Genomic DNA, 18,729 nt, shown 5'->3' on the forward strand with positions numbered 1-18,729 from the left:
TAATTTGCATAACTTGTTCGGTTGGACTAAATCAAACTAACTGCATATTTCGGTCAAACTGAAAAAGTGAAAATCTTCATAGTGTGCAATTTCAGAATCCACTAAATTTTTGGTTGAATTAAACAAGACCTCAGTTGAGTCAAAACATAGCTCTCTACACTAGTAGATTGGCAGAATCCAAGGTATCCTTCATTATGCTAAGTCACCCTAAAGAACCCTCATACAACCTCTATCTTGAGCGATGTAGACCGCTCTCTGCATTCTTCACATGTAACACGACTTCATCCACACTCATGTACAAGAGTGCTCAATTTTATCAATTGCTGGAGAAATTGATCAAACTCAAGCAATGCTTGAATTTTTTGTGGTTACCGACTTTGTTAATATGTCTACAACATTTTTGTCCTTGTAAATCTTCTGAAAATGAATATCTTCTAAAATAATAAATTTTTATACCTTATCGAGTATTACGTTAATGTGCTTGATTCTTGCGTGATACACCTGATGTATCAATATATAAAATTTTGACTATTGCAATGTAACCAAATCACTTCCTACTTTAACTCGAACTCTCTTATTAGACTTTTTAACTATAATATATTTTTTAACGCCTCTATCATAGTTATGTATTCCTCATCAATTGTAGACAATGTTATCATACATGGTAACATAGATCTTTAATATATCAATCTATCTATTAACGTTGTTATACACGGTGATAAATGATCGGTGGTTATAGTAATTTAACTGGTGGGATTTTTAGATGGCAGCTCATGAAGCTTGCACTCGAATTAATGGACGACTCGGATTGGTTGATTGGTTCATCCAATCCAAGTGTCCTGATGTAGCTGAAAGAAAAATGCAGGGCCTCGTTTTTGCGCCTCCATGCCTTTTCTGCACTTACGGTTTACATTGGACCGATCAAAACCATCCATTCGGTCTCCAATGGTGAATGGACCTTATTCCAAAATTTTTTAAAAAAATGCTTGGACGATCCTAGCCTTTTAATTGGTGGCATACAAATGAACATTAAAAAAAACAAAAGTGATTAATGCGTCCCCTTTAGTGGAAAGGGACATTTAGATGGTGCAGATAATCCAACGGTATATATATATAAATTTTATCACGAGGCAAAGAACCCGGGATGCCTGTCTCGGATCATCGCACACATGTGGATCGAGTCGTACTAAATCATCACATCGTTCATTTCCCACCGTTCAATTAATGGCTATCAGGTGGACGGTTGAAAATAAAAACGCTAATGAGCCAAATTCAACAGGCAATATCATACGGTTAGGTCGTCATGTGAGTTCAATTTCAGTTATTATCCGTCCTCAATTAGGCCCGTAATATCTACCGTCCAGATTCCACACTGCCGAGGACGAATCACCGATAAAATAAAAATAAAAATTGTGGTGAACCTGTTGCAGATTTTCGACCCTTGCCTAGTTTTGTCGGGGAGAAATCAGCACTCGTGAAAAAGGGAAGGACTTATAGAGGTCGAGCACTGTTTTACTCAAAGATTTCCACTCCTGATGCACCGAGTTTATCCGGCGAAGATGCGTCGAATTCACGAGGAAAAATAAAAATTACTTTAAAAAATTCAAAATAACTTTATCATGAAAAATGAGTTTACACCTTTTTAAAGAAGACTAGGAACCTCGGGGAAAAGTTTGGGACTCATACTATAACTGAAACTCTTAAAAGTCACGACTTACTGTAAACAATAAATTTCCTATTTACAGTAATTTGTTATTCCTGATAGAGTGCGCATGGTTTTGGCCAAAAATATCAAAAATAGCAAGTGTCCTGTTCTCCGTAATCATTATATTCTCTTGAGTATTCTAAGCATTTTTCATGTTTGGCACAATCCTGATAAAGATTTATACTAAAACTGAAACTTATTATAAATAGTAAAATTGAAATTACTAAAACTGAAACTTATTATAAATAGTAAAATTGAAATTAAAATAGAAATTCTGCCACCAATCGGATGGTATTTCACAAATTTGGTGTGCACAATCCAGCATAAGAAGGGTTGGGAGGCTAAATTAGTTCCTCCAAAATTATATATGGCACGTCCCATTACTTATTGAGGTTTGCGAGAGACACTCTTTTCAAGTTCTGATGGTACGGATCACCACCGCCTCCAACCAGGCCTTTTCTGGTCCATCTTGGCCATCCGCGACCCGCACTGCATCAAATCGGCACTCTCCATGCGGTGGGCCCTGCTATCGATGTCTTATCAGCGGGTGTATAAGACAAGACAAGGCAGTTCATATGAAACAATAAGACGTCCAACAATTAGATGGTTAGGATTTTCCATCCATGGGAGTGGCTTTACAGGATGAGCGGTCCCCATCAAAGCGAGCGGGCGCCGCGTAAATTAAAGGAGTTCTGGCGGAGTATCTCTTTAGATGATCCGGCAGACTACGGAACCTGTCCTCTAACCAGAGAACCCTCCCGCCAACATCAGGACCGATACCAAGCTTCGAACTCAGAGAGCACGGTTCATTTCCCGCCTCCCCAGCTATAAATACCAATGCAGCTTACAGCGGAAGCGATGATCTCTTTCGCTGCTTTCATTTCTCCGGGAGCAGAGAAACATATCAATTTGAAGGTGCGATTTTCTTCGTCTTCTTCTTCTCTCTCTCTCTCTATCGTTCCCGGTCTCGATCTCGAACGAGAACCCTTCGTTCTCCTTCTGTTTTCACTCAAAATCGTCTCGATTCTACCTTTTTACGTGATTATCCCAGTAGATTAGATGAAGATCGTTTGTTTTATGCTGTGTATAATGGAAATCTTCTCCACATGGCCTAGTTTTTTTTTTTTTTTTTTAAATCTGATTTGTAGAAATCTGTATTCTTCTCCATTCCAGGCTTGCAGCAGCTGATTGTTGTGGAAAATCTGATTAGATAGCTGTTGATGAATTTTGTTGATCTCGTTTGTGAAATTGTTCGGTTTACATTCTCACGCAGCTTTTTTTTTTTTTGGTGAGATCGGATGAACTTCGCACGCCTTTTAGCTTCCTGTGATGGAATTGTGCTCTGTATGGCTTAGATCTGCAATTCAAATAGGAAGAAAGGATCTTTGTATGTTTGACGTTTTAGTGGTGAATTTTCTCGGAATAGCTGGTTTGGTAACTCTGCAGGGTTATAATTTTAATTGAAATTATAAATTGTATAAAGATTTCCACACCATAATGGGCTCGATAATGTGAAAATTTCAAATTGCTGCAGAGAACAAGCTTTCAATCAAGCTGTCCACGAGGCAGATGGCAGAATCACAGAATGGCACTTCTTCAACTGTTGGTTCGAAAAAGAAAAGTCCTCTGCTAGGTATGGCTTTCTAGTTCCCTTTAGTTCAAGGAATGTCTACTACGTAATGTTTTTCCTTCTGTTGGCCGTGGATATCATGGTTCAAGTGAATTGTTAAAGCTAAATAGAGAAGGAGAGAACCTAGAATATTTGTACTTCTTTCACCTAATCTGTCAGTGAATCACTTTTTGTATGCATGGAAAACGTGTGGAAGATCTGATCAGATCATCAGGTAGGTCCCACCTTGAATGAGCCGCATCCCAAAATCACACTGATTGGACAATCCTAGCCCTTAGATGAGAGTATTTTCTTTTAGGAAAAAAATGACCGTAAAACTCTAGTTTTTTTTTAATTTTTAATTTTAATTTTTTATTTTTTAAAATTTAATTTTTGTTGCAACCATCTATTTTCATGCCCCAAAGGTCCGTCAATAGTATGGTTAGGTTTGTCAGATGGGTGATGTTTGCAGTGGTATAGTCTACCTAATGGTTGGTTCAGGAGCTCATGTTTCCCATAGGCATGAAAAAGCAAGTCACTGATAACTTTATACAAGAAAAAGAATATGTTTAGCACCATAGCCTATGGTGCCAACTGCCACAGAACTTGGCCAATGGTGGACATGATTTACAGAAGTGAGTTATGCAGAACAGGATGAAGTATTTGAGGTGTTCTCTTTTATATCTTCGTAGTTTCTTCACTTGAATCTTAGGCCTTCCCATATTGCAAGATTATTGTGTTACAGTGTTTTATTGAGCATTTGATACTTTCTATGTGAAAAAGATGAAGAAATTGGAGGGGATTTTCTCAACTCCTGGAAATCAACGACAGTTGGGGAAGGTGCATTGGATTTTAACTGTGAGGCGGTTCCCCAGGGCAGGAAAAATACCTTCAATTTTGACAAGATGTAAGTGCTCAACAGTTCTCAGTATTTGATTAATTTGGTATTAGGAATGCTTAAGGATCATCTTGAAGATCAGATGAACTGCTTAAGGAAATACCTTTCTCTATGGATGAAATATGCACAAAAAAGGCAGCTTTCATTCCCTGTTTCATCTGCTTGAGGATGAAGGTTTGACCTCAGGTTTTCCCATATTTCAGTCCACAATTTTTTGGTGCTTGTTCGGTACTTTCAAGCAGCAAATTCCTGGGCTCCTTTGATGATTTTTGCTCTTCCTGTTATTTAACTATCTGTTTATTTACTTCTATGATAGGCACTTTATTTGCATCTTAATGTTTATACTATCCATGCTTCAATGTCCAAGATGCATACAGGATAATCAAACTGTACTTAATTAGGAATTTGAGATATGAATTTCTGGTACTTAATACAACCAAAACAGCATCCTTGATGAATGATGTCAATGATAATGCAATATTCTTTCTCCAGGAATATCGATTTTGCACTTGATGGTGATTTTGACAAAATATCATCCTTCAAGATGGACATGTCCGACCTGGATTTCTCCAGCCCACCCAGAAAGGCTGAGAAGCCCAAGGAAAGATCTGGAAAAGAATCACTCTTAGGGAAAGAGGAACGAAAGCAAGATCGGTTCACCTTCAGTTTTGATTTCAATGAGTAGGTGTATCATTATCAATCACAGCCATAGATATCTTTATTTCATGCTGGTTTATATGCCGACTGGAATTTCTGTACCAATAACAGAAGCCAATGATTTTTTTAGTGAGTGATTTTTAGCACACTTTACTGCTTCAATTTTTAACTGTTTTTTTTCTTCCTGGAGTTCAGGCTGGATGGTTTTGATCTGGATTCAAGCTTGCTGAAAAGGGAAAAGAAATCTGACAAAGTTGCAGTTAATAAGGCACTTGATTCACCAATTAAACATGTGAAGGGTCAACATTCCATAAGCAATGCAGCTACAAGTAGTGATAAGCTTGAAATCAGTGGCACTAAGAAATTACCAACGTTAGACAGTGGAACCACATCAAAGTTTGACCATCTTGTTAGCAGCCATGTGGACATTGATACTTTTCCCGGTTGTAAAAATCCTGGAAATCAAAATGTGTCTCCTGATGCTGCAACTTTTCCGGAGAAACAAATAACTACAGCTGCACAAGAAGGAAGTAGAGAATGTAATGAAGCCCAGCTGCATAGAGAAAAATCGGAAATGATAGCCTCTGTGGAACCATATGCGCAACACGCTATCCAAGATACATCTGCTCAATCTGTTTCTGATGGTGATTCAGTACTTCAAAATGTTCCAAAATTACAAACAGGGCTTTGTTCCTTAGATGCAGAAGCAGATACTAAGTCATGCAGAGAACCAGATCATAGTGTCAAATCGATAGTTAGTTCACAGTCCCGGAATTCTAGCCCTGTTAATTCATATAATCCAAAGGGTTTGACACCGACAGGTACAAGAGAATCACAGAACTCTGATACTGAGTTCCAGAAAGATTCAGGGAGCCAAAATCATGTTGCCAGGGGAAATAAAACCAGGATTGAATCAACCCAAGCCAAAATAAGTGTTCAAGATGCTCCTATTAAGCCTATCTCACAGAAACTGCATGCCATGAAAGACACTGGAGAAAACTTGAATTCAATTCCAAAGGTTCTTCTAACACCATTGCGTAGGTAAGATGGGGTCATAAGCTGGATGTTTATATTGGAAAAAAGTTCTGCTGCTCTTGATATATTATATTGAATTTACCGCATGGGATTGAGTTGATTTTCATCATAATTCTGCTTTTATAAAAAGTATGAACAGCTAAACTGGCATAAAATCTGAGTATAGAAACTGCACTATGCTGAAGCATATATGTTGTTGCTAAACCATACATTTTCCACTTTTCTTTCATGCCAGTTTAAAATGGTTTTTAAAGAGAAATCCCCAACCAGGAGAACATGATGATACATCTGTTTCTGCAAGCCCATACTACTTTGTGGAATTTCTTTTAAGGACATTCACGCATGTCCTTAGTTCATTGGCTGTTCCTTCTGCAACAATGATATCATGCTTGCAGTTTTGAATCTTTTGATACCTTCTTACTTAACCCCTTGCTACAATGTCTGCTGTTTGCTCTCACCTCACCCTATCCAACAAATAAACACATGCCCACAGGCACTCAGTATACATATATATATTGTTTAAATTTCAGTTGGCTGGAGAAAAGCCGTGCACTTACTGTGAACATGGTTAGCAATTTTCAATAAGCATTGGGCATGAGATGTGATTGAGGTTCATAACTACTTTGGTTGTGTAAAATTGTATAACACTGTTAGAATTCACTTGATGCAGGGAATCAAGACTTGATAAACTTGTGACAATGAAAGAAAAAGAAACTGATGCTGTCCACTCGAAGTATTTCAGCAAATCAGAAGATACTAAATCTCAATTGTCTTCACCACCAGCTGCAAAGAAAATGTATGCATTCTGTGGCAAAAAAATGGAAGGCATGCACCTAGGCCCCACTGATGGGAAAAGGTGCCCGAATATTTTATTAGCCATTTTCTTGAATGGATATTATCATAAGATGAACTCTCTGACAAGTTACATCTCATCGTGTGTTTTTGTACAGCCATGAATTTAGGGAAAGTGATGAACAAGCCGGGATTCAAAAGGTCGGTACATTGAAGTCATTAAGCAGACCTGTCACAAAAGGCTTATCTGTTATATTGGGAAGTGAAAAGAATGAAAAGGAGCGCGATACATCGCGGTAACGAATCTAGACATGGAGTGCATATTCTTTTTCTGTACCAATATCAAGATTTGGTGCTGTTGTAATACACCTAATGAAAATCCCATGTGGTATTTTCTGGATCATAGACTGCTAATGTAGCTAGTATTGCGTTCTGATGCAAGGAACTAAAAAAGTGTGACACATTGGCATGGATGATTGTAGCAACTTAATGGATGATCCAACCCTATCTGTTGACCAACAGTAAGAGTTTTGACTGGCTGTGTAGAGTAAATGCTGAATACCCTTTAAAAGAGCTTCTATGATACATTAAAACATGAACCCTTCTGTGGAAATAACAAGAAGTGGCAGAAATACAGACACAGAAACACATTGCTTGCTTGCCCTTCAGTTCCTTGGTATAATAGTTGGAGTGGGGATTGTCTTTTTTTTGGGGGGGTTAGCTTGTTAGTACACCCCACTGTCAGTTCACACTTCACTGTTAGCCACCCCCACTAGGGATTGATACCAAGACCTCTGTGTTGAAATGAGGTATCTTTCACTCAGTCTACCACTTGAGCTATGGATCAGGGTGTGTGGGGGTTGTCATTTGAGTGGTGCTAATATGAGGCTCTCCCGTGGCTGGTTGCAAGCAAAAGAGGAAGGTTGATGTCTGCTGGGCAGGTGATTGGCAAACTTTTGCCAATCTACCATCTAAAATCCAACCCCAAATTGCTGGGAGAAAGGTTAAGGCCCTGTTTGGTTGCCACTTAAAAAATGAACTCATCTCATTTTAGTTAACCGTAATTATGTAATAGAGATCAAGATCTCTAATATATAACTATTGTTATCTAAAATGAGATGAATTCAGTGTGCATTAGAGTCGAGATCGGGTTAATGTTAACCAAAGCAATGATCTCTTTCGCTGCTTTCATTCCATTAGATCTTATAATCCTTTTGGACTTAACCTTATGGGGCATACTGTTGTTAGGTCTGTGCATTTATTATAGTAGTCACTTAATTAACTTATTACCATGGGCTGATTGACTGAATTTTTCAGCAAGATATTTTTCTTATCCTGCTGTTCATCATACCATGATGTTCACTTTTATGCATTCTTTCTCATTTTAAAAGATTTTAGTGAAATATTTCACACTATATCATCTTCCCATTATCTTTTAATATAGTATAATATTGTTTTTTTGAAGAACTAACAAACTTTTAAATGTTCTCAATATTTCATTTCTGGAAGTGAAAATCACTCGTTTAGTTTCATGGTTATAAACTTCTCCAAGTCGTTTACTCAACTAAGCAATAATATTCTTCAATCACACTCTTTGCATTTGATATCGTTATCATGTTATTCTAATAAACTTCTTGTACTTTAGATTGGCTGACATGATTTTCTTGCAGTTTTGAAGTTAATCCTGTCAACTTACCAGTACACACTGTTCCATCAAGCACTCCAAAGAGTATCAATACTAAACTTGTACTCTCAAGCATTGTGCCTATAAAAAACCCTAAGATTACTTCTGTTGAGAGGCCTAAGCTTTCTCCTCTGAATGTTGATAAGAAAAAAAATGAAATTGCTAGCTTGAAGATTTCAAGGTATGATGCCCTTTTTCGTTTATCTTGATTTGTGCCTTTCCTTTTGACGGTAATTTTTTCATAATGTCATGTAACTACATGCTTCTTAATATAGGAATATAACATCAAAAAGTGAGCCTTCAAAGTCCATGTTTAACAAAGAAAGGGAATCAGTAAAGCATTCAGAGAGAAATATGGGGACATATGTAAACATGGGATGCAAGATGGTCCATTCTGTGAACATGGACAAACTTGCACTGTTAAGCACATCTTTGAAGCGAAAATCATTTGAGGTCCTCAATAGTGAATGTTCTCTTTCCTCTTTTTTGTAAAGATGCCTACAAAATATTTTTATGGATGTGATATATGTGTTATATGAAATTACAGAAACTTATCTGTTCTTTGTGCCCATTAACAAACTAATGTGGTACTTTTTCATTTTTATAATATTTAATTCCTGAAATTGCATTCAAACTTCAGCAATGAACTGTCGTAGTGACTCTGGCTGCAGAAACGATATGCATATAGTTACAGACACAACATTGACGGACTAAATAACAGTGTAGAAAATTTTCTAAATGAAAGGGGAACAGAAAAAGATAAAAATAACTGCAGTTCTCGGCCATACAATTGCAGAGATTTTGGGTTGATGATAGAATAATTTCTAAATGAAAAAGAAAAAAGAAAAGAAAAGAAAGATAAATAACTGCAGTTCTCAGCCATAAAATTGCAGAGATTTTGGTTAAATGTCTGAAATACCTATCCTTCATAAAAGATTGATCATCCATTGTTTGCCCAAGAAAATATGATGAAACAAATGCAACATATCCTCTCTCTCTCTCTCTCTCTCTCTCTCTCTCTCTCTCTCTCTCTCCATCTTTTTTTATTTTTTATTTTTGATAATTATTTTTACACACACTCACACCCACACACACCACATGGGCACTTGAACCCATGACCTCAGTGTTGAAACACAGACTGTCTACCACTGAGCCATGAGTACCACTATTTCCAAGCTGAATATTGACAGCTATGCAGCAAAATCTTACCCGAGGATAATCATGCCCATCCTGCAAAGGGCTTTCATCATGAGCTTGGCAACTTGCTCTTTAGGCAGAACATGTCATTCCTTTATCTTTCTTAGTCACATATTTTCTTGAACATAATGGTAGGAAATCTCAGTATGCTCGGTCTGAAAGTGATATACCCAGTCTGATGAACTATGGAACTTGGTTCAGATATAGGATGCCTCCCCTTGTGTGTAATGATTCATAGAAGTTTCTTTTAAGAAAGTTCTTTCTATTGCTGAAGCCACAAGATCTCTATTGCTAACCACTGTCCTTTTTCTTTGTAGTTCTTACTGCTCCTGGATATAAGAATTCTCCCATAGAAACACAGATTCCTAAATTAGACCTTTTATTGTTTGGAATTTGGATAGACAGTGCAACAGACATCTGATGCAAAATATCTTAAACGTCGTGATCTCTTACAACCTATTCTATTGTTGATTGTTCCTTTGATATATTTTAGGAGTTCTCTCTTGGTTGCTTCAAGGTGAGACTGGAATTCTAGGCTCATTATGTGTTGGCAGACCTGAATTACAAAAAATGTGATGCAGGTTCTATTAGAAGTTTAATAGTGAAGTGATGCAGTACAAAGAATTCTTTTGGTTGTTACTAATTCATGATTTGGCATGTACAAAATGAAAACTTCATCCTTGATTCTACAAGAATTTTTATGAAAAGCTTTTTATTTGCTTCTCTTCCATGGAAGTTCAATTTTCCCATAATGTATCGTAATTTTTGTCGTACTTCTGATGATGATTGATAGAACCTCTGATAAAAAAGATACACCATTGGTGAACTTATATGTCATCTCCTTCACCATTGTTGTGATATGTTCTCAGATTTTCTAAGAAACAAGTTTCTTGTTGTATTGAAAACATGTAGATGGTTGTACCTAGTTCTCAATACCATTTTCAGGATGTATACTTACATTGGGTCGACTTTATTACATCACTATCTTCTTTTTTTGTATGACATAATTTAGTTCTCTGATATTTAGTTTACAGCAATTTAGAAGATTATAGTACACATCTGTTGATGCATCAGAGGTTTGGGCTATCAGGGGCCGCCACGTCAATGCCTCATGCCGAACATCTTTCAAATTGCTATGACTGCATGAATATATTGAATTAAAAAGGATTAAACTTTTTTTTTTTTTTTTTCCCTTTCTTTCTTTCCACATTAACAAGTCTGATGCTTCCTTCGAATTTGATATGGTATGTTGTAGTCTCATGAAATCTAGATTTCTAGCACACGTGTTTTGACCATAATGAGGGCATTGTTGGTGTTATTTATTTATTTATTTAAAATATTGGTAATAGAATACTTTATAGGATAAAAAAAATAAGGAAAAAAGCTACAAGGGGATGCTATTACCACCACCAAGGACAACATGTGAATCCCTTCCAGGCAAGAGAATCCACAATAGAATTCATACGGGGGAGAAGTAGAAGACTAATATGCATATCCTATCCCTGATTTCCTCAACCCAGCCCACCAACTTTCAAGGGTACAGCCCTGTGACACTCACCCAATGTATTGTGATGGATGGGTCCCTCTCAATGCTAGCCAGCCCAAAGTGTAAACCTTTTAACTCGTTCATCCCTGTCCACAACTCCAATCTCTACTCCATTGTCATTACAATAGCCAATGAGCCGCAGAAACACTGTCCTGATTGATTCGGTTTTGTCTCGAACAATGCTTCCTGCATTGGCTGGGCCCCATGAGCATCCATCAAAGTTGAGTTCCAAGGAGCCCTCTAGAGGTGGCTGCCATAGGATGTGCATCACTTCAACCGTCTATTACTTCCTACCGTCCTCTTGTAAGGTCATCCCTCTTAATTCTTAACCAATGGCATAATCCTTTATAGCCCACAACCAAGCTACAATTCCACATCGAATACTATCTATCGCCACGATAACCTCATTAAACCTATTGTTAAATCTTCAGGAGCTTGACCATACTATGGGTCATAAACCATGTGACCCCAACAAAGGCTCCAAAAGCTTGTCCAGATCCTGTAGATGAACTGGCAGTGAAGGAATAAGCAATCGACGGACTCTGCAGCCCTCTGGCATTTTATACAAGCATCAATTAATATTCTTTCTACTTTGAAGGTTGTCAATGGTGAGTACCAACATAAGGCTATCACCCTTGGGGGTTCTGGCGTGGACCATATCCTAGCTGTAGCTGCCCCTTCCTTCCCAGCCCTGCATGTGGAGATATAAAACAAAGCTGTCTGAGAATAATCCATTGGATACCAACTTCCAACATCTCCTATTACTGCCCCAACAGGAATGTAAACCCTCTCCAACAAGGATAACATATCTAAAAGGAGATTCCCAACAACAGAGATTGAGATTCCTAGCTCTGAAAAGAGGGTGAGAGGATCTGAAATGACTTGTATGGAGGTTGTGAGAAGGGATATGGACGCTTATTCATTTACTGAGGACAGGGCCTTAGGTAGGACTGATTGGCAAAACAGGCATTGTAGACCAAACCCCGAATTGTTGAGAACCTTAGGTGATGGTATGGCTAAAGGCTATGCTTGCATTCTTGGGCAGTTGCCTGGGGCCTTAGGCTATCAACTAAAACCTTCAGCAATTGCCTAGGCCAAAAAAACCCAGGCTAACCTAGGTCTGCTTGGGTAGTCTTCTAGGTAAATTGCCTTCTCTACTACAGGTAGAATACATCTTTATTATGATTTCCTTACATATAATTTTTAAAAAAGGTGCAGGTTCTGTACCTATATTTGGACTAGAATTCCCTACTAGATCATCTCTTGCATTTCAACACCTAAATTCTACTTGACCATCCGTTGGATAGAAATGTGTGGGCCTTGGGCATTAAGATATTCATTGGAGTTTCTTGTGCCTCTTTTGATTGTTTTTGGCTCTCTGTAGTGTAATTTTTGGCATTGATTCCTTGCCTCTGCTGTGCCTTCAACAAAATTGCATTGCCTTTCAAAGAAAAGAAAAAATCAGTTTGATGCCTTATTTCTCGAGCCATATTCTAAGTTGCCATTGCATATTGTAGGGATCAAATGCAGATTCAGTGACCTTCAATCCATTAAAACGTGCCACAGAATCTCCCACAGAAAGCAGGTTTAATATTCATCATTGAGTCTTAAGTGAAACATCCAGGCAATTCCTAGTTATAGTGAATGTGTTTACTCCGTCAAATTTCGCAGGAAAGTATGGGAAGATCCCCAAAGAACTGAAGAGAAAAGGGCAAGTTTATCAAAAGAGTTTCATGCATCTGTTTGTAGCCATAGCATGCCTATCTGAATCTAGCTTATTTTGTGATTGGGGCTTTGTACTGAAGGAGGTTGTAATGAACTTGTTACTTTTTTTTTTTTTTTTTTAAATTACTATTTTGGCTAGGCTGAGAATCTAGAAGATCAACATGGAGATATTTGCTACGGCCAGCCGACTTCTCCACTTGATCTTCCTCTAGAGGCAAGCATGACAGATTTGGAAGTCCAGATACTGACAGAGAGTGATGGAAATGTAGAAAAGGCTGAAGCCTGTGCAAAGGAGCTTGAAGATGTAAGTGAATTACAGATTTCATATTACATTTAGGGTGCATTTGGATGCACTATCAACTTGAATTGCAGTTATATCTTGAAGAAGTGAAGATGACCAAATTGTATTTCATCCCTTAGCATTCACATTGAAAGGGAGTCATATCCTCAATGCATTAGTTTCAAGGTGGAACTGGAAACAGCGCACGTGCTATTTTCCGGCTACTACTCGCTGTGAATGCTAAGGTTTCATCATTAATTTTTGTCACTTCCTCTTGACGACACTGAATTCTTGCAATTCTAACTTTTGCATCCAAATGCAGTCTTTACTTCGTGAGGACTGAATAGATACAACTTTTTGAAAGGGAGTTATATCCTCAACCCGAGGTTATGCAATGTATCCTCAGTCTTTCAGTTTCAAAGAGTGGGGCCTGTGGTTCAGCGTTCCAGATCAGTGGTTTGATTTGACCCACTGTGGGTGTACGTGGACCATGCCGAACCGGTTGGACTTTGGAGGGCCTTTTTTCAGTTTATGGACCACTTGATGCATTACTCTTGTTAACTATTTGTATGCAAGCTACAAATTAAAACATCAGGATTGTTCTATCAAGGACGTTGTTGCGGCATGGTCCATCCTTGGTGGGGTCCAACAGACCAATGATTTGGATCACTGAACTGTCAGCCAACTTGACTCCTGAAACTACAAAATCTGTGGGTACTGTTGCTAAGACGTGGTTAAAGATATATGGAGGATGCTGATGTTGTCCATGCAGATATGCAACATGCTGAGAAAGAAACATGAGGAAGCCAAGGAGCTATTGGTTCGTGCAATCGTAAACAACAACCAACTGCTGATGCTGAATCATCCCATCTATGAAGAGAAGATATCCTTCCCCTAACTTTTCCTCTTCGGTTTTGGTGCCTTCTTTCATAGTAGCCTTATTTTATCTTATTTGATTCTATTCTATTTTCTAAAACTCGAGTGGGAAAAATCGACCTGCTTTTCTTTCATCAAGTAAACATCCGAACAATTCAGAGGTATGCTGCCTGCATGCTGTCTCAGCAGAATCAACCTTGAGTGGCTCTTCTTGGGGGCGGATGCAGAAAGATTACATCGCTACTCTCTACTTTCCATGCTTATGCTGTGGCACATGTATCATCATGCTGGTGCATGCTCAGCTCCATGCAATTGAAGTCACAGCTGATTGGTTGTTTTCTCTTTACTGTAAAGATTGTAGCAAGCGATTGTCTTCCTTTCTCCGACTCTAGTCTAGACTCGTAAACAGTTTCACATTTTCTCATGCCGTTTGTGGATTAGTTGTTCCGAAAGATGTCAGGATGGAACCTGCTTTGGTAGTGCTTGGACCTGTTCATTTGCCATCAAACCTGTTCATAAGATCACATAAAACCTAGATGAAGGGAAAACATGAGTATCAGCTTGATTGAAACTTCTGCGCCTCCTAATAAGTTTTTAATGGTGGGTGTTCAATCCCCACTTGAGACTTGGATCTATCTCATTTTTGGGCTCATATACTCAAATGATATGAAAAAAAGATGGACAGTGTAGATAAAACCCATACATCACGATGGCTCCTTAGAGCTCCTGCATATGCGGAGCTCATTACATGGATTGGGTACTAGCGGGACATGCTGGGGCTATGAGGGACCACTGTGATGCACAGGTTTATCCACACTGTTTATCTATTTTGCCATATCATTGTAAGGAATGAGCTCAAAAATGTAGTAGATCCAAGGCTCAGGTAGACCACGCCCACCATTAAAAATTTCTTGATAGCAGCATAAGTTTTGGATCAAGCTTATATTTTTCGTACTCTATATCCAGGGCATTGCGACTTTATGAACAGGTTGGATGGTATATAAATATCACGGTGAGCTCTAGAAAGGTTTCAAAATGAATTTGTCATTATCTCTTGGCATGGTCCACTTGAGTCTTGGATCTACCTAATTTTTGGACTCATACCCTAAAATGATACGGCGAAATGGATAGACGGTGTGGATAAACTCATACACCACAGTGGGACCCTCAAAACTTCAGCTAATGTGGAGCTCTGGATACGGGGTAGTACCCAATCCGCGATTGCTAGGTTGGATCAGGCTGCGGCTCCAACGGGCCCTGTATGTATGCGTTTTATTGGTTATGCCCATTTATTTTGTCTTATCATTTTAGGCCATAAACTAAAAATAAGGCAGATCCAAGGCTTAATTGGACCATACCATAGGAAGGAGTAGGAATATGACACCCACAGTTGAATCATTCTTATAGCCCATTTGCCAACTTATTCATAAGGTCACATAGACCTAGATCAAGTGAATATACAAATATTCACTTGATTCGAAACTTTTGTTGCCTTAAAAAAGTTTTCAATTATAGGCATTCAATTTTTACTGTGTGTCTACTTGAGCCTTAAATTTACCTCATTTTTTAACTTATGGCCTGAAATGTTATAGTAAAATCGGTGGATGGTATGGATAAAACCCATGCATCATAGTAGCCCCTCTAACCTCTAGCCTGTGCCAAGCTGGGACCGTTGGGCAGAGGCTCTAAGGGGCCCACTGTGGTGTATGGGTTTTATACATTCTGTCCATCCACTTTGCCATATCATTCTAGGACGCCCAATGGTCTCTAGCCATGGATGGACAAATCTGTCTGGCCCCCCTGTGATGTATCTATTTATTCATGCTGCCCATCCCTTATCTCGTTTCATTATAAGGTAAAATGAGGTAAATCCAACGCTCAAATGAACCACACCAAATAGTAAACTTGAGTTGCATTAAATGTACAAAGTATCAAACCTAGGTTATATTAAATGCAAGAGTCACATGTGATGTGGTCCACTTGGCTCATACCTTAAAATGATTTGAGAAAAGGAATGACCGGTGTGGATGTAGCCCCTACACAGATTGGGTTGCAATCCACGCCCATCATTTTATCTCATAAGCCTAAAAATGAGACAGATCTAAACACCCAGGGAAGGAGCGGTACCATTGATAGCTTCATAAGGTCCACTGTGATGCTTACTTGCCATTTAACATGTTCACAGGATTACCTAGACCTGGATGACATAAATGTCAGCTTGATCCAAAACTTATGAAAGCAAGAAGTTTTTAAAGGTGGGAATTCAATATGCACTGTGTGGCCACCTGAGCCTTGGTTCTGCCTCATCTTTAGCGCAATAACTTAAAATGATATGTAAAAAAAAATAAAAATGAATGGACAATGTGGATAAAACCTATACATTGCGGCAGCCCATCAAAGGCCTGGCCTGTGCCAAGCTCGGGGCAGGTGGAAGCAGTACCCCCACTCCTGATAAACGCCTGGAGGTTTGGAAGCGGAAACAGCTGTGGCCTATTTTCATCCCTCCTGACAATGCCAACGCAATTCGCGCCAGGAAAGACTGAAGAGGTGAATCCGTTAAACGTGCCAATGTGACATAGGTGTGCAAGATCGGATCCATGTAGTAGGTGGTCCCCACATGTTCATATCTTGTCCCATCATCCAGGATGTTCCAATCATCAGGTGGGCCACATGTGGTTGTTGAGTGGAGGCCATTGGTTACTTTTTTACCATCCATTTTCCTCGATTGAGTGTGGCGCACCTGATGGGTGTATCAGCCTGATTTATAGTTAGACGTACCATTTGCGGACTGCCAATCTTAATGATTGGTCCAGATCTCACACACATGTACCACATTGGCACCTGTGCAGTGACATGCATCTCTTCACCTCTTCTCCTGCACATCAGTGAGTGGAGTCACTGGACCATGTGCATCTCCCTCCCTCCGTCTCGCTTTTTAATTTTCAATATTTTAAAGAGAAGTACAAGCATTGTTGGCGCCAGACGTGGAGGGGTGACGCGTGCCACACGTGCCAATGCAGCACACTTCTTAGAGATCTGGGCTGCTCATAAGGTGGGGTAGACAGTGTAAAACCTCTAGCGTCAATCAGGCCGGTCCATTCATGAGATTCTTTTATAAATATCCACACTCTGGTACACTATTCACAAGCGTTGCCCATCCTTTTATAAACATCCACTCTGGTACACGTGCGGTCCACTATATTTTTCGACCACGAGAAGTTCATCGTGGCCTCACATGATGAGCGGCCATATTCCGTCACTCGTGTTAACGTAGGCACGTGTGCCACGAACAGCGCGTTAAATCTAATATACGCGGGACGAATAGAAATCCACGGAATTTGTCAATTTTCAAATCTCCCTCGTCCCAAAACCTGGGGTCCGAAAATATTAAAAGAGAGAGGTCCTCATGCATGCCAAAAAATTCAGATTTCGAAGTTGGAATAGAATCCCTTTTCTCCCTCCACATATTAAAAATCAAAGCACCAAATACAAAAAAACGAACTTCAAATCTCCCCTCCAAAACCCTCCATTACAAATACTCTCACTTCCATCCCTCCATCTTCCCCATCTCTCTCTCTCTCTCTCTCTCTCTCTCTCTCTCTCTCTCTCTCTCTCTCTCTCTCTCTCTCTACTATGGAGTTCCCGTCCTCCTCCCAACACAATAACAAGGAAAATCTTCCCCCGACTGTTTCCCCCAAACAGCTGAAATCACTATCTGCAATCTCTCCATCTTCCAACTTGAAGAAGAAAAGAACACGAAACCCGCTCGATGATATTACCCACCACTTCCATCCATCAATCAATTCATCCATTCTCTCACCCGTCTCCCCTTCTTTTCGGTCCAATTCTCCAATCACGCGCACATACACCATTGATTTCTCTTCAATTACTGATGCATCTGCGAATCGCCGAAAGAGAAGAGCCGTAGATGGTCAGGGTAATGCAGTGGGGAAATGTTGTAATCGAACGTCATTGAGGAAGGGATTCAGATGATTTGGGTAGCTGGGAGTTTCGCCATCCGTCGGTCCATTGGCGATCAGATGGCTTCTTTTCCTTCTCTTAAAATACGTAATCAATGAGGCAATTGCTGTATTAGGAGGGATTTGATTTCTCCAGTCAGCGTTTTTATCATTATTATTATTATTATTTAGACGAAAGGAAATGATGAAATGCCAATACGTTTTTATACTTCAGATTTTGCAGTTTCGATTAAGGAACAGAACGCTATAAGAAGTGGGAATCCGGATCCTGTGGTTTCGTCACTGATTACTATGATCATCTGGTGGTGGTGATTAGTGGGGCCCACCACCTCACCTCTATCTAAATTATGGATCCTCTGCTTAGGTGGGCCTAAACGTGGTCGCACTTTACTTGGCCATCAAATGGTAGAAAGAGCACCTCATGGTAGTTGTGGTGCGGGAGCATTCTATCAAAACTCTGCACGGTAGTACCATACACATCATGGCTAAGGATTTGAGTGGTCTGGATCATGGCTTTTAAGTAACTTGTCCCGACTCGTCCAGGCTCGAGTCGAGTTGGAACTCGCCCGAGTCAGGTGTGAATGTGGGCTGAGTCATGGTATTACCGTACCAGTACCGACGAAACCCAGTTAACTCCGAGTTCTGAAACCATGGTCTGGATGGATGTAGGAAGGGAAGGGGCTTGAGAAAATGCGACCTGCACCAACCCCACTTGATAGGGTCTTGCTTGAGACCTACGGGTAGA

General features: G+C 39.4%; 1 protein-coding gene across 3 annotated transcripts; it reads left to right on the forward strand.

The window, feature by feature from the left end:
• The first annotated feature begins 2,448 nt into the window (after positions 1-2,448).
• LOC131245333 (uncharacterized protein At4g18490) lies at positions 2,449-14,458 on the forward strand. Of its 3 annotated transcripts, none has more exons than XM_058244706.1 (14): positions 2,457-2,620; positions 3,240-3,338; positions 4,098-4,221; positions 4,705-4,893; positions 5,065-5,910; positions 6,575-6,760; positions 6,855-6,992; positions 8,367-8,561; positions 8,656-8,833; positions 12,641-12,708; positions 12,795-12,834; positions 12,988-13,152; positions 13,901-14,011; positions 14,157-14,458. In XM_058244706.1, the coding sequence occupies exons 2-14, from the start codon at positions 3,275-3,277 to the stop codon at positions 14,394-14,396; spliced, it is 2,544 nt and encodes an 847-aa protein (XP_058100689.1). In that variant the 5' UTR covers positions 2,457-2,620; positions 3,240-3,274; the 3' UTR covers positions 14,397-14,458. The 3 variants fall into 3 exon arrangements, 2 of the variants coding, with proteins under 2 accessions (XP_058100689.1, XP_058100690.1); XM_058244707.1 differs by having other exon boundaries at positions 2,458-2,620; positions 12,795-12,864; positions 14,149-14,428; XR_009170828.1 differs by lacking the exons at positions 13,901-14,011; positions 14,157-14,458 and having other exon boundaries at positions 2,449-2,620; positions 12,641-12,834; positions 12,988-13,096.
• The last annotated feature ends 4,271 nt before the right edge of the window (positions 14,459-18,729 follow it).

The sequence above is a fragment of the Magnolia sinica genome, chromosome 5, assembly GCF_029962835.1.
Source record: "Magnolia sinica isolate HGM2019 chromosome 5, MsV1, whole genome shotgun sequence".
Classification (NCBI taxonomy): Eukaryota; Viridiplantae; Streptophyta; class Magnoliopsida; order Magnoliales; family Magnoliaceae; genus Magnolia; species Magnolia sinica.

What these genes read in the sequence shown, in the direction of transcription:
- LOC131245333 (XM_058244706.1), top strand. Translation starts at nt 3,275, where the DNA reads ATGGCAGAATCACAGAATGGCACTTCTTCAACTGTTGGTTCGAAAAAG. An exon ending in ACCTTCAATTTTGACAAGAT is followed by an intron (nt 4,222 to 4,704) that starts GTAAGTGCTCAA and finishes TTCTTTCTCCAG; the next exon opens with GAATATCGATTTTGCACTTG. An exon ending in AAAGAACTGAAGAGAAAAGG is followed by an intron (nt 12,835 to 12,987) that starts GCAAGTTTATCA and finishes TATTTTGGCTAG; the next exon opens with GCTGAGAATCTAGAAGATCA.